This window comes from Micrasema longulum, unplaced genomic scaffold (genome assembly GCF_059751315.1).
Source record: "Micrasema longulum isolate JH-2025_06_02 unplaced genomic scaffold, ASM5975131v1 h1tg001711l, whole genome shotgun sequence".
In the NCBI taxonomy this organism is placed as follows: Eukaryota; Metazoa; Arthropoda; class Insecta; order Trichoptera; family Brachycentridae; genus Micrasema; species Micrasema longulum.
This window is the reverse complement of record NW_028278889.1, coordinates 57,607-85,100: the sequence shown is the minus strand read 5'-3', so window position 1 is coordinate 85,100 and position 27,494 is coordinate 57,607. Positions and strand designations below refer to the sequence as shown.

Sequence of the window (27,494 nt, the reverse complement as noted above, 5' to 3'; positions counted from 1 at the left end):
TTGGTGACCATTTTCAACGAGTTGTAAACAACTCACTATTAGTTAGTGGTCATAAGCCCTGTTAATGCCTAGACTTCCATATTCCCTTATTTAAGGTATTCTCCTTCCCTGTTGTTATTTGTTAATCTTAATGACTCCCGAGGGGGTGAAATCCAGTCTTTTGTCTACGAACATTTGGACAAACTCAAATATTGTAATAAAACCGACTGGTCCAAGAAGTTTAAAAATTGAAAAATTGTTTTCAGGCGTTGCCTAGTATGTGAAATAATTCAGTCAGATGAATCTCTTCACAACAATAAAGGTTTCAGCTCTTTAACTTCACTAAAATCAACAAATGGAAGAATTGAAGAAATATGGATGTTCAAACATAGGCGAAATGGTGAGTGTTACACAGTGTGTAAAGTGGCCACTTAAATATATATATAGTTGAATAATTTATAAAGCGCCATTTTTGTGAAAATCACCTCAAGGGCGCTGTACAATTAATAAATATCCCAGTACGTCTTGCAGCTACAGAGCGCATGAACGGTTGGGATTCTAGTTCCTCGTTTTCAATTAAGATCAATAAAAAATTATAACATATAGGAGCTAGATTACAGGACGTCTTGCAGCTACAGAGCGCATAGACAGTTAGAAATTTAGCCCCTATTTACACATTTTAAAAATTGACAAATAAATTTAGTGTATTAAAAAATAATAATAATATGAATAATAAAAAGGAGAAAGATTACAACACGCCTTGCAGCTACTAAGCGCATAGACGATTGGAATTCTAGACCCCGTTTACAAAATTTAGGTATTTTAAAGTTGATATATGAAAGCTAGATAACCAATCATCGTGCAGCTACAAAGCGCATGGACGAGAGGAATTCCAGCAAAGTTAAAACAATATCAATAAATTAATAAAAAATAAAGTATAGTAGTAAATTGGTCAAGTGTTCACGCCAAGAAGTAAGCAAGAAAAAACTAAATAAATCAAACACTGTTTCAACTCCATGGTTAACAAAGGGAGATAGATGTCCGAAGAGAAGCTTTTGTAGATAGTAGGTAGATACCGTCGCCATGTGGCCCGCTGGCTGGTAGATAGTTTCTGGAAACGCACGTGTGTAGTACTATTATGCCTTTTGTTCCAATGACTTGGTGTCCATTTTGGTCCGTATTATTTCGTTTTATGAGACGCAACATTCCTGTTCAAATTCACTTTTTATATGAATATTACACAAACGCGTGTATGAGCGGTTTGATTTATCATTTTGTATATTATTAGAAGGCAGATATTTGAAATATTATGTATTAAACCAGCCAATGACAGGTCATAAGCCCTGTAAATGCCTAGACTTCCATATTCCGTTATTAAGGTATTCTCCATCCCTGTTGTTATTTGTTAATATTATACATATTTTAATCACAAACGTTTATGACTACCAACAAATAATACAAAATACTAAAATAATGAAAAAACTCAAAGTTCTGCTTGCTTGAAGGTCAAATTTTAGAAAAATCTCAACAAAGTATAAAAATTGACATATCTCCAAAACTAAAAAACTTTAGGTAGGGAAAGTGAGATTCAATAATTAGCAAATGACCTCCACTATGTGCGAATTTCCTATGGCGGGGTCAGAAGGTTGTCAAAAGTCGTATAAAAAATATGTACAAGCGAGCATTTTTCGCTTGAATTGGCATTTATTGGAGTTTATTAACGCTTTGAAGTGGGCACTTTTTGGCACAGAAGCCTATTTAAAATATAAATGAGAACTACATATTTTAAATTTTAATGAAGTAAGGAACGCGGACTAAATTTTCTGGGTTTTTCATTTGTCATAATTACATTTTTTTTATTTGAAAATGAAGTTTAGAGTTTAAGTGATATTTTAAAAAACAAATTTCAAAAAATAGAAGTTAGATTACAACAAGTCTTGCGGCTACTGAGCGCATGGACGGTTGAAATTCTAGATCCCATTTGCTAAATTTACATATTTGATAGTTGATAACATTTACATAATATGATAGCTAACATCACAAAAAGTCTTGCGGCTACAAAGCGCATCGACGAGTGGAATTTCAGCAACATGAGAATGATTTTAAAAAGTTTAAAATAAAAAAAACACAAATATAATACATCGAGCAAAGAAATAGTAAGTATGGCAATTAAGTGAAGATGTATTTTTATTTAATATTTTTTAGTGTTATATTTTCTCAATTTTTAAAATCGTTTAATTTTTTATTTATTTTTATTATTTTGTTTTGCTTTTTTTGTTTCTTTTTTATGTTATTTTGTAAACTTGCAAACACAAGAGCCAGACTCTTTTTTGGCAAGTTCAACATTAAAAAAAATAAAATGTAACAGAACAAAAAGTCATCATCATTCATCTTTCCCTTTTCGCATCTAATAATTATGGATAACTTATATAGCGCAATTTTCGTAATAAAATACCTCAAGGGCGCTTTACATGGTGATTCTATTGTTAAATTAATTTAATTGAAGCTTTTAAATTTGTAATTTAATTAAAATAATTTATTTTGTTGTCACGTGCTACGGATTTATTCAAATGATTTAGAGAACAAGTGGGTTTTAAGTTTTTTCCGAAACATCACTTCACTTTCACAGCCTCGCACCTCTGCTGGGAGAGCATTCCATGCCATAGGGCCTGCGACCGCAAATGCGCATTCACTATATTTAGTGCGCTGTTTGCGTAGAGGTATAATAACTATTCCTCTCGCCGTAGACGTAGCTGATCTAAGCGTGAGACGCCTGTCAGCTAGTTCATCTGGAATGCATAGTTCCCTTAGATATTCCGGAGCCGAGTTGTGCAGTGACTTATACATAAGCCAACAGAGTTTGTATTCGACCCTCTGTGGAAAACGTAGCCAGTGTAGTTCCCGAAGTAGTGGAGTGATATGACTGAACTTAGAGATTCCGAAAATAAGTCTCGCTGCGGCATTCAATACAGATTGTAGGCGAGTCATTTTGTTCATTGGTAGACCTGCGTAGATACCATTACAATAATCGACTCTAGACACTACAAACGCATTTATTAATTGACGGGCGGCATCAACCGGCAATTTTTTGCGTATCTAATGGTGCATAGGGCACTGCATTTGTACACCAATCGCAGCGTAAAAAAGCACAAAAAGTAAACGATAAAAAACTTAACAAAGATAGCATTCCTTAACTTATTATTGAAGTTAACAAGATGATAGACGATACTCAAACTCGAAGGGTCTCTGTTTTACATTTACAGTTTACAGGGCCTATTGTCCTTTTCCTAGTACATAACTGTAAAAACGTTTGTTCCCAATTGGTTGTTCCCTGGGAGATAGTAAATGCCCATCTGTGTGCGTAGGTAGGTACCAAGGGATCTTATCGCTTCTTGTCAGTTGCATATAATCTATGTGTGTACCCAAATATGTATGGCTTTCCCCTGAACTTATTTTTTGCACTTATAACAGATATCTTAACTCGTGGATTTTTTTAGTGCTGGTACATGAGGAGATCTGACGTGCATAATCTATGAGACAATTACTGACCTGTAGAGCTTGTAGATGTGGAAGATGATGGCGCTCAGGTAGAAGAGAAGTACTATAATGGCCGGAAGTAGAAAGGTGATGAGAAGAGGCATCAGCAGCCAGGAGAGCCATAGCGAATAGTCGATATCCACATAGTCGACTGCAAACAAGCGAGATTATCGAATCAAAAATACATACAAGAATGGCAGAGACGCACGGCCGTTCCGCTACTCAATCTGGTTTCCCAAAAGGTAAAATGAGGAAGTTCAGAGGTTTGATTATTTTTTTTATTTTTAATAGATTACACGGGCAAACAAAATGAAAAAAAAATTGGTGCCAGAAATTTAACAACTGATTTTAAATGTTTTTAATGTGCTGATTTCAAAAACGCCCCCAGACGTATTCTATCACATCTAGTTTTTGAGATACTGGTTAATAATATTGATAATAATAATATTCGTCTGATTTATATAGCGCCATTTTTGTAAAAAATCACCTTAAGGGCGCTTTACAATTGTATATCTAAACTTACATTCTAACTAAACTTAAGTGATATAATATATTTACAGATTTAAAATTAAGGGTATGATAGATAGGGATTTTAGTTGGGATCTGAAGTGACTGGGACTGCCGATGATTCGTAAGTTTGAAGGCAATTAGTTCCAGGCAGAGGGGCCGGCGGCGGCAAAAGCGCGATCTCCAAATCTAGTGTTTGGGGAACGCCGGATTTCGACAAGTGTTCCTCTTCCTGAATGCTGGTTAATTGATGTTAGTTCTGATGCTAGCTAAAGATAAAGTAATTGTTCATGTATCCTCACCGTATAATACTAAATTTGAATTTGAAATAGAAATACAAGCTCATATTATAAATGTTTGTCTTCATTCAAATTCAAATATAGAATCAGATAAATGTAATTGTTCTTTTATAGATGTTGTAAATAATCATACATATTTAGTATTTTTTATTGAATCGGCCATTCACTTCGTAACACTTCATTATACATTATTATGAAAATAAAACTTTGTTATCAGTGTTACACAATTTTATTATTTTACAAGAACACAACTATAGTTTCGGAAGAGCACTCCTCCCATCGACGGGTGATATAAAACTAATAAAATAAACACAGAATATTGTTCACAATGTCATAGTATCTAAACAAAAAATAAACAAATTAATCAGTGAAACTTAGAGCAGGGGTTTTTTTTCAGGATGCTAACACCTTAGATATGTTTTTAATGTATTTTAAAAAAAATATTTATGTTCAATATATGTTAAAGGCAATTTATGCCGTTTATGTAAAATAAATAAATAACAAAAATTATAAAATTGCATAACTATAACAATAGTAACAAGTAGGTAAATACACATAAGCAATCAAAAATATTAACGAAATAAATACATAAATATGTACGAAAAAACAAAAAAGGAAAAACATTTTGAATATAAAGAAATGTTTCAGAATAATATTGCGAGAGAAAAAAATAAATCAGACTCGTTTTATAACTGTCAAGTCCAGAACCAAATAGAAATGCCTGGTCCTCATACTAATTGGCATATCTGTGGAGCCTAGGGATAGGCGAGTGCATGTGATAGTCGGTCATAGAACTTGCAGAACAAAAAGGAGGTCTGCGGCGGGTATGTCGACCAGGTACACGGAAACACACCAACTCCGTCAATCAATGAATTGATCACTTTACAAAGTAAGATTAGGTCAGTTAGGATTCTTCTATCAGAAAGTCTTAAAAGATTTGCAGAAGATAACAATTGATTGTAATTAAATAAAGCAGCTGCAATATGAAGTTTAAAATTAATATATTTTAGAAATTTCTTCTGGACGCATGTGTTGAACATTTGCGACAGTGGACAGTTGTGAAGAGGAAATGCATTAAGTTTGGTGTACTAATGGTTTAGGGAGAACCGCGAAATCATCATGACGATTGCTTTTTCTGTCTCGTTAATATCAAAGGCATAAATATAAACAAAAGACACAAATGGACTACTGTTGGACCCTTCAGCGAAACTACCCTACTAAACTCTATGCTAGAAAGTCATATAAAAGGAAAAAAATAAGTGATAAGTGACTAATGCATGTAAATTTTGTAATAAATACTTAAATTCATGTGTTTTTTTAATCTGGCAATAGTAATAATTATAACCTGAAATAAATATAAGTTGAAAAAAAAACGTAGCATATCTCAAAAAATAGATCTGATAGACAAAATCTGAGGGCTATTTTGGGTTCTGCACCCAAAAATTAACCAGGAACAGTTGAAAAATCGCGGGCACCAAAATGTCTGTGGGCCTGTGTTATTAATATATACCAGACCCCGAGCATCTGGGCACATATGAAGTTGCTTAGATTGAGATGGGCCGGACATGTACAGCGAATGCCTGACTCGCGCGTCCCTAGAAGATCAATGAGCGGACACGCGGGTGGAAGGAGATCAGTGGGAAGACCCTGGCTGAGACGGGAGGATGAAGTGAGAAAGGATGCAGCGCAGCTTCTACGGGTGGCAAATTGGAAGACGGCGCACTATGGACAATAAAGGTCGACAATAGACCTCGTCCCAACTCACCCTAGGACTTTTAGTACCATGGAATTGGGTTTTATGTCTCAAGTAATGTGTAGTAAAGTGTAGTAAAAGTAAATAGAAGTAAATAGTATCTTGAAATAATTGTTAATAAACTAAGATATTTAACCTATGTTTTCAAAAGACTAAGTATTTACGCCCAGCTAAATACGATTAAAATGGTATATTATGCACTTGTACAGTCATCGCTTTCTTATGGAATAATTGGATGGGGGGAACTTACAACAATCATATTCACAAAAATCGCACTTTTCCCTCTTTCCAATTGTTCCAAGAAGGTAAAGTTTTAGATTTAAGACAAATATATTGTTTTCAATGTTTAAAATATATATTTAAGAACCAAAATGTATTTACAAGTAATTCAGATAGATCATGTCAAAGAAGAAATCGTGTGTTAGAAATACCACATTGTAAAACGAGGCTCCCACAGAGACATGCATATTTTATAGGCCCAAAAATGTTTAATTCTTTTTTTACTGATAATATTTCATTGATTCCAAACTTTCAAAATTTAAAAAAAAAAGAAAACTTAACTTACAGAATATGCATTATTCAGTTCGAAGAAAAATATCAGCACGGTCGCCTTGATTGTACTTAAAAAATTAGTATTGTCAGCACGAATAACACATTTGGCAAATAGGTACCGAAATTGTTTACTTTATAAAATATCACCTAATTTATTGTTTACAAATAAATATTGATTACGTATTGAAATTATGCTCTTTATACGCATCATCACAATATTTTTCAAATCATAATAAGTAAACAAAGTAATGTTAAATGAAATAAAAATGTTTATCGTTTAGTTTTTTTTTTGTAGTTTGATAGAGTTGACAGAGATAGATTATGGAAAGTGTTATTCCGAATGGCGTGAACGTCAATCTGACACGGGCTATTGCTTCTCTGTATAAGGACAACACAGCACGTGTTAGGGTAAATGGACCATAAACATCGTGGTTTGACCATAATGTATTCTTCATTATTTTTAATGCTCACTTTCGTCTTCCTGACATTCGATTTTGAAGGCTTGTAATAAAATAATGAAATATATGTAACGTAAAAGCAAACACAATCTCTTTGTAGAGAAGAAAATTTTCTTGCGAATGACGTATACGCGTAGAATTAAGAACAGTCCAGAAACCGCATACGCGCATCAAACTGAAGGCGACTAAACTATTCATAAACTAGTAGTTTTACGTTTTGACCAGTTCCTTTTTAAACTTCGCTCAGTACGCAACTCCCGATTTTAATTCAACTATGCCATATTGTGTCGTTTTAAAGTATAGAAATACTCCTGGGATAAAAAAGAAACAGGATGGGATCACATTGTATGTGTTAGTAGCACATTCACATATCATATTACTTAGGAATTTAATTATTTTGCCATCTGTCAAATAAAACAAAATGGACATTTTGTTTGTGTTGCCAGGGTAGTAAAATTGTTAACGCTACTTTGCTCATCTAATGAGAAAACTAATGAAAATTAGACCTCTCGGATTAAACAACGCCGTGGTGGACATTTGGCCGACATTATCTTTAAGCCATCATAAATTATTTAACATGACATAAAAATATCCGTTTAATGTAAAATAAAATTTGTTTTATTTTTTAATTTTAAAGTTCATTAATTAAATTACTCTTTTTAAATGACCCTTTACTTATCTACTCTGTTGTGTCAATGTTTCCACGTGGACGATAACATTTTAGAGAAATTAAAAATAGCTCTGTTTTTTAAATTTAATTAAGTAACATTTGTGTTATAATTATATTTTAAGCGATCTGCCAACATTACGCGGCGACTTCACGCACGCGCGCGGCGAAAGTGGGGCAAAGTGTATGTAGATCTGTTGGTTTCCCAAATAAAATTAATTATTTTAAAATTAAATAATCTTGCAGTTAGAAATAATAATGCATATTTAGTGTTTTAGTGATAAAAGATAAAACATTAATAATATTTAATTACTTATAACATCATTTTTAACTAGATATTTAGTTCCGCTGTCTGGTTCAATGTTTATAAAATGATAAAAATCACTTATGCGCCATACATCAAACATGCTATATAATTATAAAAGTACTTTTTATTGAAAACAACACATGTTTATTTTTTTTTAAATTGAGATATATTTGTTAGTGACCGGACGAAGGGATGTGTCAGATTACGCTCGGCGGTACTCGGGTGCATCTTATGACTCGTGACACGGCCGCGAGACCGGTGGAATTTAGTATATAGTTTTTATATTTTTGTTATTCCTTTATGGTTTATTTATTTATTTATTTATGTATTTCACAGTTTTAAAATGTACCGAGTTTCTTTGTTTCAGGTCCCGACTAGCTAGGAAATTCCTGTGTTTAGTTAGGAAGGACCTTATTTTTTACACGTGTTTTTTTTATTTATTTCATTAAAAGATGCTAAATAAATTTAAAAAATAATAATGACATTAGAAAAAATCAATATAAATAAAATTAGAAAACATGCAAGTAATAATAATAAAAATTGAATCATAAAAATTACTACTACTACTACTACCATCACGCCATTTCCCCGTAGGGGTAGGCAGAGAGAATGGAACGCCACACACGTCTATCCTGGCATACACTCCTAGCCTCTTCCACATTCATACATCTTGTCATACATGCCCTTCGGTTCTGTCTGCTTTTGACATGACCAGACTTAAGATTTTGGTTTATCTGATCATGCCACGTCTTCCTTGGTCGTCCTCGTCTAACGTTGCCGTTCATTTTTGCCATATATACTTGTTTTACCATTCTCTCGTCGTCCATTCGTTCTACGTGACCAAACCATCTCAGAGACCCTTTCTTAATCTTATCAATTATACTTGTCTCAGATTTACACTCTCGCCTGATTTCATCATTCGTAACCCTGTCATACATTGATTTCCCACACATTCGTCTAAGAGATCGCATTTCAACCGCGTTCACTCGGCTTTCATCCTTCCTCTGCCAGTTCCATGTTTCACTTCCATACATAAGTGTTGGGACTAAAACTCCGTTGTGCACTGCCAGTTTAGCTTCGATTGACATATTTTTATTAGAAATTACTGTGCTTAGTGCTCCGTTCATTTTGTTGCCCGCATTCACTCTTCTTTCAACATCTTTTTCTACTCTTCCATCTCTTGAAAACATGCTTCCCAGGTACACAAATTCTTCTACTTGCTCGAGACATTCGTTGTTTACATTTATTATGCAGTCAGTAACCTCACTATCCCTTTCAAATACCATCACTTTTGACTTAAAAATAAATTAGAAAATATGCCATTAATAGTAAAGAAATTAGACATAATTATTAGAAATTAGAAAACATACCGATAATAATAAAAATTGAAGCATAAATACGCATTATAAAATATAACATAAGTAATAAAGAAATTAAACAAAAATACAAATTGGAAAACATACCGATAATAATAAAAATTGAAGCATGAATATCAATTTGAAAATATATCGTTAAAAATTAGAAATTGAAGAACAAAAATAAATTACAGAATATACCATTTATAATTAGAAAATTAAAGATACGTGTTAATACTAGTATAAATAAGAAAAATAAAACATATGTAAATGAATAAACATAAAAACTAAAAATAAAATATACATAAAACAATTAGGAGATATTTGGCAATTGAAAGCAACACAATTATTAGTCATAAAAATAATTACAGGATATAAAAAGGTCTACCCCTTATCCACTTGCTCACCTTCTTCTTATAAACATTGTAACTGACAGACGCCTTTATGTCCGGGCCCAACATGTTAAAAAACCTAGGGCCCAATACTGCAAAATGCCTCTGAAAAAAGGCAGTTCTACTTAGAGGCACCCTAAAGTTTATGCTCATTGCATATCTTGTTTTAATATTTTGTTGAGTTCTTTTTTTATTGAAGACCAGAAATTTGTAAGGACTTCCCTAACATAAAGTTGTCTGACAGTTAGTAAAATTGTTATTTCAAATAGAGTATGAGAGTCAATGAGTTTAAGTTCTTATAACGTGTATTGAAAAACTATTATATACACGGTGTTTCAGGGCCAGACCGCGAAACTTCAGCGGAACATTCCTCATGGTAAGCATTAAAAAAAATCCTAATAAAAAAGTCCAAAAAGTAAATTAAAAAAAAAAAAAAAAATTACGATCTTAAAATGGAGTCAATCTTTAATTTCTCGGACTAGCATCGCTTCCGCAAACCCCTACCCCTCCCCCAGAAAAAAAATTGCGATAAAAACGTATTTGACCAACAAGCGATACGCACCAGACGCAGACGAGTGAAGCGGCTGGGTAGGATAGGGGTAGAGGTTTGTGGAGGTACTGCTTGTCTGAGAAATAAAAGATTTATTACATTTTGAATTTCCAATTTATAAATATTTTTTTAATGACTTTTTTGAAATGAAAATTGGGATTATTTTAAAAGCTTACCACGAGGAATGTTCCTGTGAAGTTTCGCGGTCTGGCCCTGAAAGACCGTGTATATTTTACTTGCTTTTACCTGCGGCTTCGCTCACGTAGTATAAGGAAGACATTATTTAGGTAATTAATTAGTTGTGTCGTTTTTCCATAAGAGTTTTTGTTTATCAATCGACATCTTTCGTGTTACTGAAAGAAAGTTCCGAGAGGATACCTTCTTTTTGCTCTAATTACTGGGTATTTTCATTTTACCATTTTATCACATTTAAATTGTATTTAAAAAATTTTTTTCGTGTTTTTTCAATTTAATTCATTTACTTAAATATAACGTTTGTTTGTCCGTCACATCTCCGAAACGGCGAGTCGTAGCGGCCTGAAATTTGGACACGTCATTTTAGATACGATTTCAAAGTTAACATTGCTATTTTCGAGTAAAATTTGAATCGATTCGATAAAAACTCAAACTTTATATGGATGCCAAGTGCGGCCCTGAAATATTGCCCACAATCAACTGTCACTATCAACAGTAGAGAAAAAATAGTATCTGAAGTAAATATGTTGATATAAGGAAAGTTTTTAAGCAACATAATACACGTGTCGGGACAATAAATGCCAAAAATCAATGTAACCACAGTCGATTTTTATTTATTATAACGTAAATATCCAAGTTATTTACAAACAAAGCCAAGCACAGCTACAAAAGCATCCGATCGAACCGTTATGATTATGTTGTCAAATAAAACAAAATGGCCACCAATTGGTTGCTAGCCAACAAATCAACATCGCTTGCGTTCAATGAAACATAGTGTTAGGGCTTCTCTCTAGGTTACGCATTATTACTCTGAGGTATCCACCCTAGGGTTTATTTTAATACGCTTTTAAAATAAATAAATAATACAATAAAAAAGCAGTTACCAAGCCGAAAATAAACAGATTTATTTCCAAAGAGATTAACACAATGTACTCTCAAACAAAAATACAGATAACCTTACAACGCACATACTATGCGATTCGATATGGAGCCGATAACACAGCGTAACACAAACGGATCAAATGCATTTTAATTTGTTTACTAAACTCACCGTTTTTTTTTTAAACTTTTAAATTCTCTTTCCCATTCCATACAAACAAAAACAAACAAACAAACCATCACGCCGTTTCCCCGCAGAGAGGATAGAACGCCATATCCATAGTCTATATAAAATATTTAAGGTTCGCGCAGTAGACACTCTTTATAAAATAAATTGTATTATACAAATTTATAAAGAAGAAAAAATAAAAGAATTTGAGTTGAATAAGTCACTCAGATACCAACATAATATTAAAATTCCTAAATTTCACACTAGTTACGGTCAAAATAGCTTTGTCTTCAAAGATGTAAAAAATCATAATAATCCCAATGAACTAAAAACTATTAAAAATAATATATCAATAAATAAATTTAAAGTAAATCTAAAGAAAATTTTTGAACACGTGTAAAAACTACATTAAATTTTAATTAGTATGAATGTATTATTGTTTTATGATTTTCTTTATATATCCTATGTTTTTATTTTGTTTCTCATGTACTCGTATATTTAAAATTATATAAACTCTTATGAATAAACAACTACAACAGTGTAAGTCACTCTCCAAGCACAAGAGTTAGTCTCTTTTTTTGGAGAGTTACAGTGATAACATTTACTAAACGTATAAAAGTAGATCCGTATAGATATTTGAAAAAGCATGTACCTTTTATGAAATTTATTAATAAAAAAATAATAAAAAAATAAAAAAATATCACTGTGTCTTTGCATACAGACCTTGCTTCCTCTACATTTATACATCTTCTCATGCACGCACGCCGATCATTCCTACTCTTGACATGTCCATCTTCAAGTATTTGATGGACTTGATCGCGCCATGTCTTTCTCGTTCTTCCTCGTTTTCTGCATCCATCTATATTCGCATCGTAGATCCTTTTAGCCGTTATTGCGCTGTCCATTCGCTCTACATGTCCAAACCAACACAGCACCCTTTCTTGATTCTGTCGATAATGCATGTCTCAGCCTTACAGTTCACGGATCTCGACATTTGTGCACCTATCATACACCGTTTTACCACACATTTGCCTGAGGGATCGCATTTCGACAGCATTAAACCTACTATCATCATCATTTTTCCAATTCCATACTTCGCTCCAATACATTAGAGTTGGCACTAGAACTCCATTGTGAACTGCTAGTTTAGCCTCCTGAGATAATCATTTGTTTGCCGAAGTAGATTTCAGTGCACTGTTCGCCTTGTTCCCGGCACTCACCCTCCTTTCCATCCCCAGTAAACATACTTCCCAGATACACAAATTCTTCTACCTGATTCAGAATATCTCCATTAACACTGATCTCACATTTAGTTCTTTTTTAATTTACTAATAAAATAAAATAAGCGTAGAGTTTGACATTTGCAAAAATAATTCTTTATTTGAAAAATTATTATTTCACGTTTTGGAATTCAACCACAAAGAAGTACCAAGGTACCTACCTATGTAATTAAATCCAATATTTGAATATTAAAAATGTTTAGTTTTGGAATTCAATCATAAACAAGTACTTAGGTACCTACATATCAATGAAAAGTATTTTTCCTTTTATCCGTTTTATTATTATAAATACATGGACATATTGAATCTTACAATTTTATACAAAAATTAAAAGCAAAGATTAACAAAAATAAATATAAATATATAAAAAAATAATACTATACTATGAAGAGAGGAGAGGGGATGGGAAGAAAAGAAGAAGGATAAAGGAACAATTCAAATATTTAGACAGTGACATTTCAATCTTGACTTAAATGTAAATAAAGAAGGGGCGTCTCTAACATTAGTGGGTAGATTATTCCACAATCGAGCGGCTACTACTGTGAAAGAGGAGGCAAAAAAAATAGAGCGTTAATTAAATTAGAGATTAATTAACACATATTCCTGTATTTTCTCCACGGATTATGGTACTAGAGTAGTGATTTTTGCACGATTTTGATTTGAGCACGATGAGGCCTCTTAGCCAATCACGCGTGGAGATAAAACAAAAAAACAAACCCTTATTACGAATATATAAATAGCTTTAAAGAGTCCAAAATAAATAACGTGTGTAATTAATTACGAAAAAAATGTGTGTTCAACCAGCTAATAGCAGGCAAGCTAAAGTTTGGGTAGGACAACGTCTGTCGGGTCCGCTTGCATCAATATAAAAACGCATATTGTAAACACTTCTTAAACCTAAACAATCCAGCGTCAAAAATGTCGAACTCTGCATCTTTAATGGTGTTGTACAATCTGCACATTCTTGATACTGGATTGAAGAAGGACACATTCTTAAAAAAGTCTATGTATAATGTTTTTGGGTTCCTTAAGGTATGACCATTGGGAACACTAATTTTTACGTTACTCAAACATCTTGAACTTTCAAATTTACCATTAAAAATCTTGTATAAATACAACAAGTCATGTACCTTTTTTCTAGTTTCTAACGTTTTGAAATAAAAGTCTTGAGGTTACCTTTCGTAACTATTTAGTGTGGAACTCAATTGACATTTCTGTGATAAAAGTCTAAGAATTTTTTTTGAGAGTTGCTGAGATACATATTTGCGAAAAACTTTGAAAAAAGAATTGTGAGATTTCTAATTATGCTTCACCGACTCAACGGAGAACGCTAAGTTTGCGGTGTCAAGTAGTATAATTGAAATCTGTTTTTGCAAGATTTAGAGATGGTTTTGAATTACGCTAATATTTAGGGTAGGTGGGTTATTATGTTTGTTTTGGCAACAAAAACTAATTTTCCGTTTTTGGTGGACATTTCTAAGTTAGCTTCTAATACCCTAATTTATTTTGTCTTAAAATAAAAGTTTTTTGGCTAATCTATTTAGTTATAGAGATGTTAAACTTACTTTGTTTGTTCTGAATATGTGCTTTTAAAAAAAATGGTGATGTTATTTAAGTCTCGAATTGAATTGTGGGAATGTAATTCATAAGTTTTATACTAATGTAAAATACTTGATATTATTTTTATTTATATTTATTTTCTTTTATTTAGGAAACATACAGTACAGTTACATTTTTTTTATTTTACACAGTTAGACTTAACTCTAATGGACCAGTGAAGTTTCCATATTATAAAGTAATTATATGTAATATATAATGATATCTTATTTCTTTGCATTTTTTGTTTATATGCTTACTGTTTTTTCTTGCATACCTTTGTTATTATTGTTTTTTTTTACTTCGTAAAACTTTTTATTATATCCTTTTTAACTAATTTCACAATTTTTTTCTGTATATTCTGTGTTTATTATTTAGTATGTTAGCATGTATTTCATTTTTATTTTTTGTAAATGCCTTTTGGGCGTTAATGAACAAAATAAATAAATAAATATGTATGGTGAAATGAAAGTACAAAAAAGAGAAGGAGAAAAAAAAACATAAATGGAAGTTGTTTAAAAATTAAAATTTAAGAAAAAACAGTTATTTTAAAGTTTGTAGTTAGTAGTTAGTTTTTACAAATGGAAATAATATTAAAAACGAAGAAAATTTGTAAAAGTAATTAAAAGTTAAGAATTAAAATAAATAATGAAAAACATGCTTAGATGTAAAAATTAAATAAAATAGTAATAACATTTTTAAAAAAGGAAAAACATAAATACACACATACTTATTTTAAGGGATTCAAAGAAACGATGAGAAGAATCTTTAAGTGAAATATAAGACAATAAATTTAAGTCAATTTAAAAAACATCTTCAAAATTAATTGCACATTATATGATTTATAAATAAATATATACATATATGAAGAAAAAAATATTTAAACTTAAGATTCATAAAGACGTGTGTTAAAAAAATATAGTAACATATGTTGTAACTTTATATTTCATTAAATAAAATAATAAATATATATATATATATAGACACTGATTGAGAAGTGCCGTGAGTTCAATGGGCCAATTTTACTGTGTTTTATTGACTACACAAAGGCCTTTGACTGCGTATGTTGGCAACGTATGTTTGAGATCATGCTAGAGATGGGTGTGCCACAGCATCTCATATTACTGGTGAAAATTTTATATATGGATGGGTCAACAAGGGTAAGGATGGAGAATGAATAGGACATTTATGGGGTAGCTGAGATACTAGAGTGTTTATGTTGAATGACGTTAGTAGGCGCTTTTCAGGGGCGATTTTGAGGTGTTAAGAAATTGAACAGTGCTAATTAGTAACGAGCGTCCGAATGATTCCGAACGGGAAAAGTATTTACGAATGATATCGAAGCATTCATGACGGATAACGAGTTGGATAATAACGAATATGCTGGCGGCTCATTTGATAATAGCGAGATATAAGTGGACTGTATTTTTTAAAACTTTCAATCAATTAATGCAATGCAATCGGCAACGGCGGCGGCCATGGCTTCAACCACACCAGTGTCGATTATCGTTCACAAATTTGACAAGGAAAGATAGACTAAAGCTAGGGTTTCCTAGGACAGCGGTGCCCGTATCTTAACGGCCGTAGTGAACGGTGATGCGGTAGGCAGCCGTCGTAGCGGTGACTAGAGAGTGGTTTTATTTTTTAACGGTGTTATCAACACTATTTTTATAGGAAACCACTTTCTAGTCACCGTTACGACGGCTGTCAACCGCATCACCGTTCACTACGGCCGTTAAAATACGGGCACCGCTGTCCTAGGAAACCCTAGCTTAATAGTCCTTAAAATTTAGCTTGATTAAAATGACAGCTGTCAAACGCATGTCAATAGTGATGGTAAATTAATGATCACTGATCATGTACCGATCAAATCGATTTTATCAGTTTTTTCATGCAAACATGAAACTCTGTTTCCTAAAATTGATATAAAACGCAAAAACCAGACTATTATAGTGTGTTGAATACAATTATTCGACAAAAAATAAGACCTAAATACGTTTTTCGTGAACATTAATCAAACGAATTATTTTTTTAATCGATCAAATTACATTGATCAATTTGTCCCATCTCTAACGTTTTTGCAAAATGATGTAACCTTGCAAGAACGTCGTTAGTAATTAGGTTTATTTTAGTTTTTTTTGTTTGTTTTAAAGCTGATTTGAGATATTTATGTCAAGCATTGTATTAAAAAAATAAATTAACATACCAAATACGAATGATTTTTCGCGTGTCAATATAAATCACTCCTTAGACGTTACTACAAAGTTATGTCGTCAGTTTTTCTGACAACTGTCTTTCTAATCATGCTATATTTGAAGGACTATAGGATGGGATAGCCAGTAACCTGCTCCTGGGCCCCGATTACAATGGAAAGTTAACAGAATTATCTTCGACTGTCTATAAAAAAAAAAACGATATTTGTGTACGAAAATGAGTATATTTGCATGAACTTTTAAAGTATCTTCGTTGGTAACCTATAATGAGGAAGTTCAGTGTCTTTTTTTCTTTTTTATTTGTTAATAGAATATTAAACTAAGACAAACTTTTTATTTTATATATCGTATTATCAGCGATATGATTTTTTAAAGTTTTGTATTTCTGAAATAACTCTGCGTGTGACATCAGAGGTTGTTCTATGACAGTTCTTCCGATTAGTTCGTTTACGGTGGCCAAACCGGATATCCTTCAAAGCTCTCATATCATTAGATGGTTCATATGAACCAGTGACGTCATTCAAAGTAGTGCGTTTTTATTTAAATAATTTTTTTTTCATACATTTGAAAGAAATTTTACCTTACAATTTAGTGTTCGGATTTTTATCGCGCGCAAGAAAACATTTTTTGTATCCAATATCCCGTAGGGCTGAAGTTCCTCATCGAACATGTTTAGATGAAAAAATGTATGCATATTCTGCTTTTCATACAGAAAACATAATTTTGCTTTGTAGATAAAATTGAAGATAAATGATAACTTCTCATTGTAATCGGGGCCCAGGGATAGTTATATAAAAACTACGAAGTTGAAAAGTTCGAAAGTTATAAAGGTCTTCTATCGAGCACTTGAAGTACCTATTAGTTATCCATTATAATAATAATAATTAATCGTTGATTGTCTAATATGTTTGTCTCTCATTTGTTCAAAAAATCCTTCAATTAATTATTTAAAAAAAATATATTTTAGGATGTTTTTTTAATTTTTATTTTTTTATTTATATATTGTACATTTATTTATTTCACGGACTTATGCAGTCCATTCTAAAAATGGTAAATACAATTTCTTATAATAAATACAAGCACTAATAAAATACAATTAAATAAAATTAAAGCTAGAATTAAAAAAATAAAAATTACTACCTCAAGACAAGATCCGGTCTATCTTAGTGAATTTACTAATATGTTCACGGTTAAAACACTAAATTGCTCACTTGTTCGTCCTCTTTTAGAATATGCATCCGTGATCTGCTCTCCCTTATATGTAGGCCGGATGAATCATATCGAATCGGTGCAACATCGTTTGATAAGAAAAGTAGCATGGATGATTGGCCTCGAAAGGGGAGACTACACTTACGGAGAAATGGAGTCAATGCTAAAAATCTAAAGTCTACAAAAACGTAGAAATAACATTGACTCCATATTTATGTTTAATTTACTGAAAGGCTTAATTGATGTACCATCGTTACTGGAACAAGTGGCATTCGATGTTGCAATCCGCCGGTTGCGAAATAATAATGTGCTGTTCCTCGATCAACACAGCACAAACTATGGCTTGCATGCACTAATGTCCCGATTGTGTCGTATTGTTGACTAGAGACATATTATGCTATTATCTATACATTGTTATTTGGCCATTTTACTGGAATGAAAAAAACATATTTATACATTGACGCATGCGCGTGTAGTGGTGAAACTGTAAATATTAAAAATAAGCCCGAATTTTTGTGTGGTAATGGTGGCATTATTTTGAATTACATTCCGCCTTTGTCGTATTGTTAACTCAAGACAAGATCTGGACTTTTTTGGTTTAAGTTTACAACGATTTAAACGAGCACTAAATAAATAGTCCAGATCTTGTCTCGATGTCCCTTACGTTTGTCAATGCTTCTTTTCTTTTTTTTTAAATGTTTTAAACTATTCTTTTATTGTAATATCTAAACCTTATGTATACATGGACAATGTCCGTTAATAAATAAATAAATTGCTTACAGTATCGATAAAATGAGGCCCGGAGGGCCAATCAAATGAAGCCCTCCGGCCTAGTTAGAAATAATCATGATATGTTACTTACGATAAAATAAAGATGTATAAAATAGCGCAGAACCGAGCGCCAATCTGCTCCAGTCCAATGAAAAAGTCGACCTAATGTCACTCATTTTTAAAATACGATTTTAACGGTCAAACATCAAAGAAATTGCCGGCAAAATATTTTGAAAAAAACACAAGCCCGAATGAAGGTTAAAAAATCATTAAAAAAGGAGGCAAAATGCACTTATTTAATCATTGGAACGCGCCGAAAACCGATTCAAAGAGTGCTGTAATTATTTTTTCTCTGTGGTGGAAATTTCCGCGTAGGTACTTTTTATGTTTTTAAAAATGGAAGTGCTGACTGGAGTACCAATGTCCTCTTCTTACGAAGTGCACTGCTGACTGTAAAAAGCAGCTAAAGCTAAACATAACACCTACATTAATATTACTAGTCCAAATAATTAAACAGTATCATCAATATTGTATAGTCCGTCCGTCGGAGATAGCGGCTATCGCACAGTGAGAAAGTTCTGTTATTTTATATTTTATATTTTTATTAAGTTTTGTACTATTTACCCGAGTCAAAAAAAGCATAATTAATTTTCGTGTTATTTTAATGTAACTGTAATTTTTAAATCAACAGATTACAACAGGGATGGAGAATACCTCAATATTTTTATATCAATATTTTTATATATAATTTAATATATTTTATATCAATATTTTTATAATTATTACATTAATTTTAAAGTCATACCCTTACAAATGTTTCTAAATAATGGAAGGTTTTTCCCCAATATAACCAAAATATTCCTCTAATATACTCAGTATACCCTAATTGAATTTTAATTACTCTACTTATTTTGGCTTGTATAGAAATCCACAAACATAAAATAGCAATTATTTTTAGTATATAAGGAAACTTTGTAAATATTTAAGTTAGTTTGTTTGAAAATGTCCTAACAAGACGAAACGCGTCACAATATACCCTTTGAATATTTTATAAAAAATAAAGTAGAATTACAATCCAATAAACTTGTTTTATTTTGGATACATTACCAAATTAAATATGGAATTCTACCAATTATCTGCATACACAATAAATGGAGAATACCTTCAATAAGGGATATGGAAGTCTTGGCATTTACAGGGCTTATGACCTGTCATTGGCTGATTTAAGTGGCCACTTTACACACTGTGTAACATTCACCATTTTGCCTATGTTTGAATATCCATATTTCTTCAATTCTTCCATTTAATTCAAAGTAGTAATTTATCGAAATGCGATCCCTCGGGCGAATGTGTGGTAAAACGATGTATGATAGGTGCACAAATGTCGAGATCCGTGAACCATGTAAGGCTGAGACTTGCATTTTCGACGGAATCAAGGAAGGTGTGCTGCGTTGGTTTGGACATGTTGTAGAGTGAATGGACAGCGAAAGAACGGCTAAAAGGATCTACGATGAGAATTTTGATGGATGCAAAAAACGAGGAAGAACGAGAAAGACATGGCACGATTAAGTCCATCAAATACTTGAAGATGGACATGTCAAGAGTAGGAATAATCGGCGTGCGTGAATGAGAAGATTTATGAATGCAGAGGAAGTCGATGTCCAGGGATCTCGGGGTGCTGTTTGACGCTAATAAGTTAGTTATCATTTAATCTACATATAATATCATTATGCAGTAACTCCAAACTAGAAATGCCAAGATTTTTTCAAACATTCAGGTTCGGAAAACATTGTATAACTCCTTGGTAAGAAGACGCTTGGAATTTAGTTCCATCATTTGGTCGCCAAATGAAACCACATATTCCTTAATTTAATAATAATAAATAAAAAAGACGAGTTCTTTCTGTTATAATAAATGTCAAACAGTGCAATTCGGTTAAGCTTAGACTACACTCAGTCTGCGTTATCTACGTGTAAAAGCACTACACTTGAATGACGTGATATTATCCAATGGACAGACTATATGCACTATCATTAAGAGGGTCACTTGAAAAGATAAACCTACAATCATTTTTTATTTTAATATGTATTATGAAATAGCGATTAGGTGCCCGAAAACGTAGATACGCGACAGGAGGAGAGGAATCAATGGGTACATAGAGGAGTGTGCGGTGCAACGTGCAAGTTCATGATAATAACATGTAGTGAAAAGCTGGAAATAACAAGCTAACGCTGCTGAAAGTATCCATCTATCTAATAAAATAGTTCAAATTCCAGCGAAACCAGGGTGGAAAGTACCCCTTGGCAAATAAGGATGACTGGCGCAGACTTGTCGAAATTAAGGATGCAAGTTTCCTGAAATCTGTCAATAATAAAAAGAAAGGCAACCCATTCTGCCGAAATTGAGGGTGGATTTTTCCTAAATTTTCGATAATGAAGATAAAGGTTACCTACTCTGTCAAAATAAGGAATGCTATTTCCTAAATTTTGTTGATAGTAAAGAGATAGGCAATCTATTCGGTAAACATAAAGGATAAAAATTTCCTGAATTCTGTCAATAAAGAGAAAGGCAACCTAATCTGCCGAAATTGAGGGTGGATGTTTCCTAAATTCTCGATAATGAAGAAAAGGGTAACCTAGTCGAAATAAGTCATGAAAGTCTCCTAGTCTCCTCCTTGTTGATAGATAACAACAATCCACAGACCAACTTCGAAATGCACTCACCTATACCCAGTACCCAGGATACACAGGTATGGAAATGAATTAGAACAAATATACGATATTTTCAATACAAATTCTGTTCATGAATTAAAACGAATTCTCACTCGTTATTTATTAGAAAAAAAAATGGATTTATTTTTTAATCTAATATAAATTTAACTTTGTGTCCTGGAAAACGTGATTTTTTATTTTTGTATTTAACATGTAAGACATAATTTAAATTGTAGATTGGTGGATTTATTGCCAAATGGCAACGTCTTCCAACCAACTGATGATGATGATTTCACTAAATAAAGTTATTATTTAGTTAATTTAAGTTTTTTTTTTTTTCAATTTTATTTTATTGCTCAAAAAACTTATATTTTTTCGAATACTAATGTTGTATTATTTTTTTAAAATTATTATTATCTAAACATATTACAACAGAGATGAAGAACATTTTAGAGAAGGTAATATAGAAGTTTAGGCATCTGCAGGGCTTATGACCTGTCATTGGCTGGTTTAAGTGGCCACTTTACACATTGTGTAACATTCACCATTCTGCCCATATTTGAACCACCACCAACTCACCCGAATAAATAAAGGTTTCAGCTCTTTAACTTCACAAACATCAACAGACGAAAGAATTGAAGAAATGTAGATGTTCAAATATGGGCAGAATGGTGAATGTTACACAGTGTGTAAAGTGGCCACTTAAACCAGCCAATGACAGGTCATAAGCCCTGTAATTGCCTAGACTTCTATATTACCTTCTCTAAAATGTTCTTCATCTCTGTTGTAATATGTTAATGTTAACAGCTCCCCAGGGAGTTGAATCCAGTCCTTGTCTACAAAAATTTGGACAAACTCAAAATATTGTTTATTATTATCTAGTTAATCTTAACTTTACTGTGTTATATTTATATTTAGAACATAAGATTTTCTCATGGCTATTGTTATATTTTTATTTAGAGATGTTACGTTTCTTTTTTACTTTTTGTTTTTTGTAATGTATCTTCACTAAATTGTTTAGTTTTAATTATTCTATTATTTCATACTATGTACTACATGATTATTGTGCACTGCTGTGATTATTTCTGTAAATTTTTTTTTTTTTGTAAAAGGTTCTTTGAACCGTTGATGTACAAATAAATAAAAAAATGTCGATCATAAAGAGAAAAACCTACTCTGTCAAAATTAATCCTTAAGGCATTAAAGTTTTCTAAATTCTCTCGAAAATAAAGAGAAATACAACCTGTTTGGTCGAAATTAAGGATGATGGTTTCACTCATACTTCCGAAATTAGGGATGATAATTTCACACATACTTCTGATAATAAGGAGTAAGATTATATCAAAATTGGGGATAAGAGTTCCCTAAATTATGTCGATAGTAAGGAAATGGATATCGTATTTCACTGAAATTAACGGTAAAGTACTCCAAATTTCGTCAATAGTAAAAAAAGGAAACCAATTCTGTCGAAATTAAAGATAAAAGTTTTCAAAACTCATATTTTGTACTTCTGGATTACTTTCTTTCAGCACAAAAATGTTAAGGCTACCAGATTACAGAGAGCTCCTTCGGGCAGCTTTTCTCGTTTGACAACGAGCAAATTTTCCGTGTATGTGGGCACCGCCAAGGAGACTTATGTCCCCAGATGCGGTGTGCGGTATGTGGCGGACAAGCTGTCGAGTCGAAAACACCCATGAGCTAATATTATCACACTTCACAGAGAGAGAATTCAAAATGATCACACACCATCTTAAAAACTGTCTAATTTTCTGTAATATTCTGGACTGATTTTATTTTCTGTGTTCAATTTGTGGTCACAATTTGAAATTTTAATATTTGTGTACTATGACCGAGTAAGGTGAGCTGACCCCATTTTGGAGAGCATTACTCAATGCAGAAACTGACGTAACGTGGAATCATTAGAAATGCAATTATTTAATTTGCTGACCGCAGGTAAATTAATTCATCGTAATATTATTTGAATGGCGACACGGGTTTTGCTGCATCGACTTATGAATATACAGTAAAACTCTAACTATCCAAAATAATGAGTGCCAGATGTTATCACACAAAAAAATTCTCAATCATGTCCGCCAAAGTTGATAGCTTTGAGAAGAAACCCGCCTTTTTTTATAATAATATCTATTTTTTAAATTTATTTATTTTATTTTTATTTATTAAGGAAATCATACAGTCTTTATATAAAACAAGTTACAAAAAAACAATTAAAAAAAGTAAGGCCAATTACAGATTTCACACTAATTTATTATGAATGCAGGAGGAAAGGGGAAAAATAATTAAATTCTAAAAAAGTAAAAATATGAATATTAAATAAAAAGTACGTAAAGGGAGAAGACATTGTTTAGCTTCAACTCCACTTTCCCCCCTCTCTCTCTGCTTCCATGAACATTAAAATTTCTTTGTAAAAATTCACAATCAACAATAATTTATTAGATGCAGGTAGTAGATGTATATATGAATAAGTATAAATTAAGAGTTGAAATCAAAAGTTACAATTAAAATCAAAAGTAAAAGTTAAAATTAAAATTAAAAGTTTAAATTAAAATTTAAAATTAAGAATTAAAATTAAAAAGTTTAAATTGAATGATAAAATTAAAAATCAAATAAAAAGTTAAAAGTCAAGCAGGAGATAAATTAAAAATGTTTTTAACAGATCTGATAAAAATATGGTATTTATAATGTAATATGTCAATGTCGCTAAAACTAATAATCTGTATTCTTCGAAGAGTGCTATTTTTCAAATAATTAGTCATTGAGTTAGGAATGCCGAAGAGTACAGATTGACGAGTTCTACGGACAGGGACTCGATATGAAATGCTTCTAACAATTTCTGGGCTATCAATTAGGTTATTAACAATTTTGTAGAGGAAGCTCATATCCAACATGGTACGCCGAGTTGCGAGATTTTGAACCTTGTGAAAATTAGCGGACTCAGTCCTACTTGAAAATGAAACATTATTTTTGAAATCTAATTGTCTAAGAATTTCCTGATGATGCTTGGCAATCCGGATTACTGGAGTTCGGATAAACGGAGTTCTACTGTCTTCCATACTAGCCCTTACCCGCGTCGCTCGCGCGGTATTACGGAGAAATAGGAAATTATCACATACTACGAATACCGATAAAAATATATGAAATGCATTTTTAAAAAATAATATGGATTTTGTGGGGAAATGTTTTCATACATAAATGTAAAAAATAAATTCAATGTAAATACGTTCGTAGAAAAACGCGACGTGTTTGCCTTGGTTGTTGTGACGTCAAGATTCGTGATATTGTTGTACACAAATTTCAATAGCAGGAACAAATAAACATGAATCGTGACGTATTAGGGGCGTGGCCAACTGAATCACCGTTTTTGCGGGAATTCAAAATTACAACTTTAAAAGTTTTTTTTATGCTACGAATTATTAGCAAAAAAAAAATTTTTTGCTGAACAGTATTTCATAGACCTTTATTACTTTTAAAATGTTTTTAAAAAGTAATATTTCTCTATTATTAGTCAATAAGTTTACTAGTTTTCTTGTAAGAGGAAACGCGGTCTGATTTTTATTTATTTACTAGCGGACCCGACAGACGTTGTCCTGCCCGAACATTGGCTTGCCTGCTATTTATTACCTTGTAAAAAGAAATTTCATTGATAAGTAGGTACCTAGGTACTTGTTCGTGATTAAATTCCAAAACTAAAAATTGTTAATATTCAAATAATATTGAATTTGAGTAGGTACCGAGGTACTTGTTTATGGTTGAATTCCAAAACATAAAATAAATATTTTTTCAAATATGGCATTCTTTTTGCAAACGTCAAACTTCGGTCTTCTCACCAACAGAGGGGTGTACTTAAATGGGAATACGATTTAAATTAATGTTTTGAATTTAATATTATTTTAGTATTACCAAAAATCCAATAAAAATAAATAAATGGATAGAAATTATAAGGAATTTAAGGAAATAATCTGATTGAGATCCACAAAAAACAAATGTTGTTTGTAAACATTCAAAAACAAACTTTTTTTATACACAAAAAAACAACATCTTTCCATTTTTTTGCAAATGCATTCTCTTCGAATGCAACCCTGGTAGATCGATGAATAAAACATTTAAGCTCCTAACTTATTTTTTACATTTTCGATTGAAGATTTTAACATCTACGAACACGCACAGCGCAAAGATCTATATTTCTATGAAAACCGCACGTAAATCGGTTAAGCCGTTTAGGAGTACGGTGACATCACACGTACAGAGGAATTATATATATAAAGAAGAAGAAGATACGCCCAATGGGCATTTACATTTATTAGCAGTACATTCAAGTGCAGCAGTGTGAAATAAGTACATAAATGAAGTTAAAAATAAGAATAACATAAGAAAGAATAAAATAAGTTATAATAAAGAAATGTACCCACATAGGTAGGTATATACACGGTTTTTCAGGGCCAGACCGCGAAACTTCAGAGGAACATTCTTCATGATAGGCTTTTAAAAAAGTCTTAATGAAATTTTTCCAAAAAGTCATTTTTATAATCTCAAAATGGAGTAAATCTTTAATTTCCCTTCCGCAAACCTTTACCCCTCCCCTACAAAAAAATTAGGTAAAAACGTATTTGACCAACGAAGCGATACGCACCAGACGCGGACAAGGGAAGCGGCTGGGTAGGAGAGGAGTAGGGGTTTGTGGAGAGACTGCTTGTCCGAGAAATAAATTATTTTTAAATTAATTTTTGGAAAAATTTCATTACGATTCTTTTAAAATCTTAATTTTTATACTTCTTCTTTTATCAGTTAGTTGATTGAAAACATGTCATAATAAAAATAAAATTATGTTTTTATTACAAAAGTGGTTAGTGGGCGGAACGTTTCTAAACTGATTTATTATTTCTGTAAAACATTCTTTAACTCAGTATTTTTGTCTCTCATTGAATACATTTTTGTTATTTTCTTAGGTTAACCTTTTCTTTTATTTTTTTCTTATTTTATTTACATTTTTTCGATCTTAATTTTAATAGGTACTCTTATTTTTTTTTTTTTTCAGTAGATATGAATTAAATTTTCGATTTACTTTGTTTTATTTTTTATCTTGTTTTGATTACATTTATGAGCACACTTTATTTATATATGTACATACATTTTTTACTATGTTAAAAATATATTCAAGTAAATGGCTATTCTTTAATTCTGATTGTATAATTTTTCTCTATTTTCTTACTTTTGAAAAAATATTTTTTAAACCACTTTATCTGGTTTTGTTGAGTTTTTTTTTCTTTCTTCTTAATCTTTCAAAGTATCAAAAACAAAGGAACATATGTTTATTATTTTATATGTATACAGTATTATGTATGTACTCTTTTATTTGATTATTAATTAAAACTAATGTCTGAGTACCCGATGACAAACTATTATTTAATAGTTTATCGGGACAAAATATGTTGTAATACTTTGTTTTCTTTTTACAATGTATTAATAATGTAATAATGTGTGTATTTAAAAAAATTAAACAATGTTTGAGTACGTCCAAATGTTTGCAGACAGGCTGGATTTTCTCCCTACGGAGTTATTAGATCTAAATTTGTTGCAACAGAGAGGGAAACAAATTTCAAGCAGGAAGGTTTCAGATCTTTTACTTCACAAAAGTCCACAGATGGAAGAGTTAAGGAAATGTGGATGTTTAACAATAGGCAGAATGATGAATGTTACACAGTGTGTAAAGTGGCCGCTTAAACCAGCCAAGGACAGGTCATAAGCCCTGTAAATGCCTAGACATCCATATTTAAAACTTAGAAGTACTTCATATTTTGAAAACATTACGTATTATATAACATATTTACAACTTTTTTTTTTTTACTAGGCATTCCGTCCTAAGAAGGATGATATCTACCAAGGGTAAATAAAATAAAATATACAATTGCGTAAAAATGGCCTCATGGTGTAATGGTCAGCCCGTTTGCCTACCATTCAAGAGGTCTCGGGTTCGATCCTCAACATGGCTGATATGAAATAATTTTTTGTTTTATTTATTTAATCCAATAAAGAATACAAATACATAGTTTACAAAGAAAATGTTTATACAATAGGTAAATTCAATATAATTTCCTTT

The 27,494-nt window shown here is 31.9% G+C and overlaps 1 protein-coding gene across 1 annotated transcript in view; it reads right to left on the bottom strand.

Annotated features, from left to right (window-relative positions):
* LOC148274262 (DGAT1/2-independent enzyme synthesizing storage lipids-like) overlaps nt 1-27,494 on the bottom strand; it is a gene marked incomplete at its 3' end in the record, with an annotated part of 68,034 nt that overhangs the window by 37,475 nt on the left and 3,065 nt on the right. Inside the window, exon 2 of the mRNA XM_088237376.1 lies at nt 3,529-3,667. Coding sequence (XP_088093502.1) covers nt 3,529-3,667 — 139 coding nt within the window. The remainder of the gene's footprint in view (nt 1-3,528; nt 3,668-27,494) is intronic.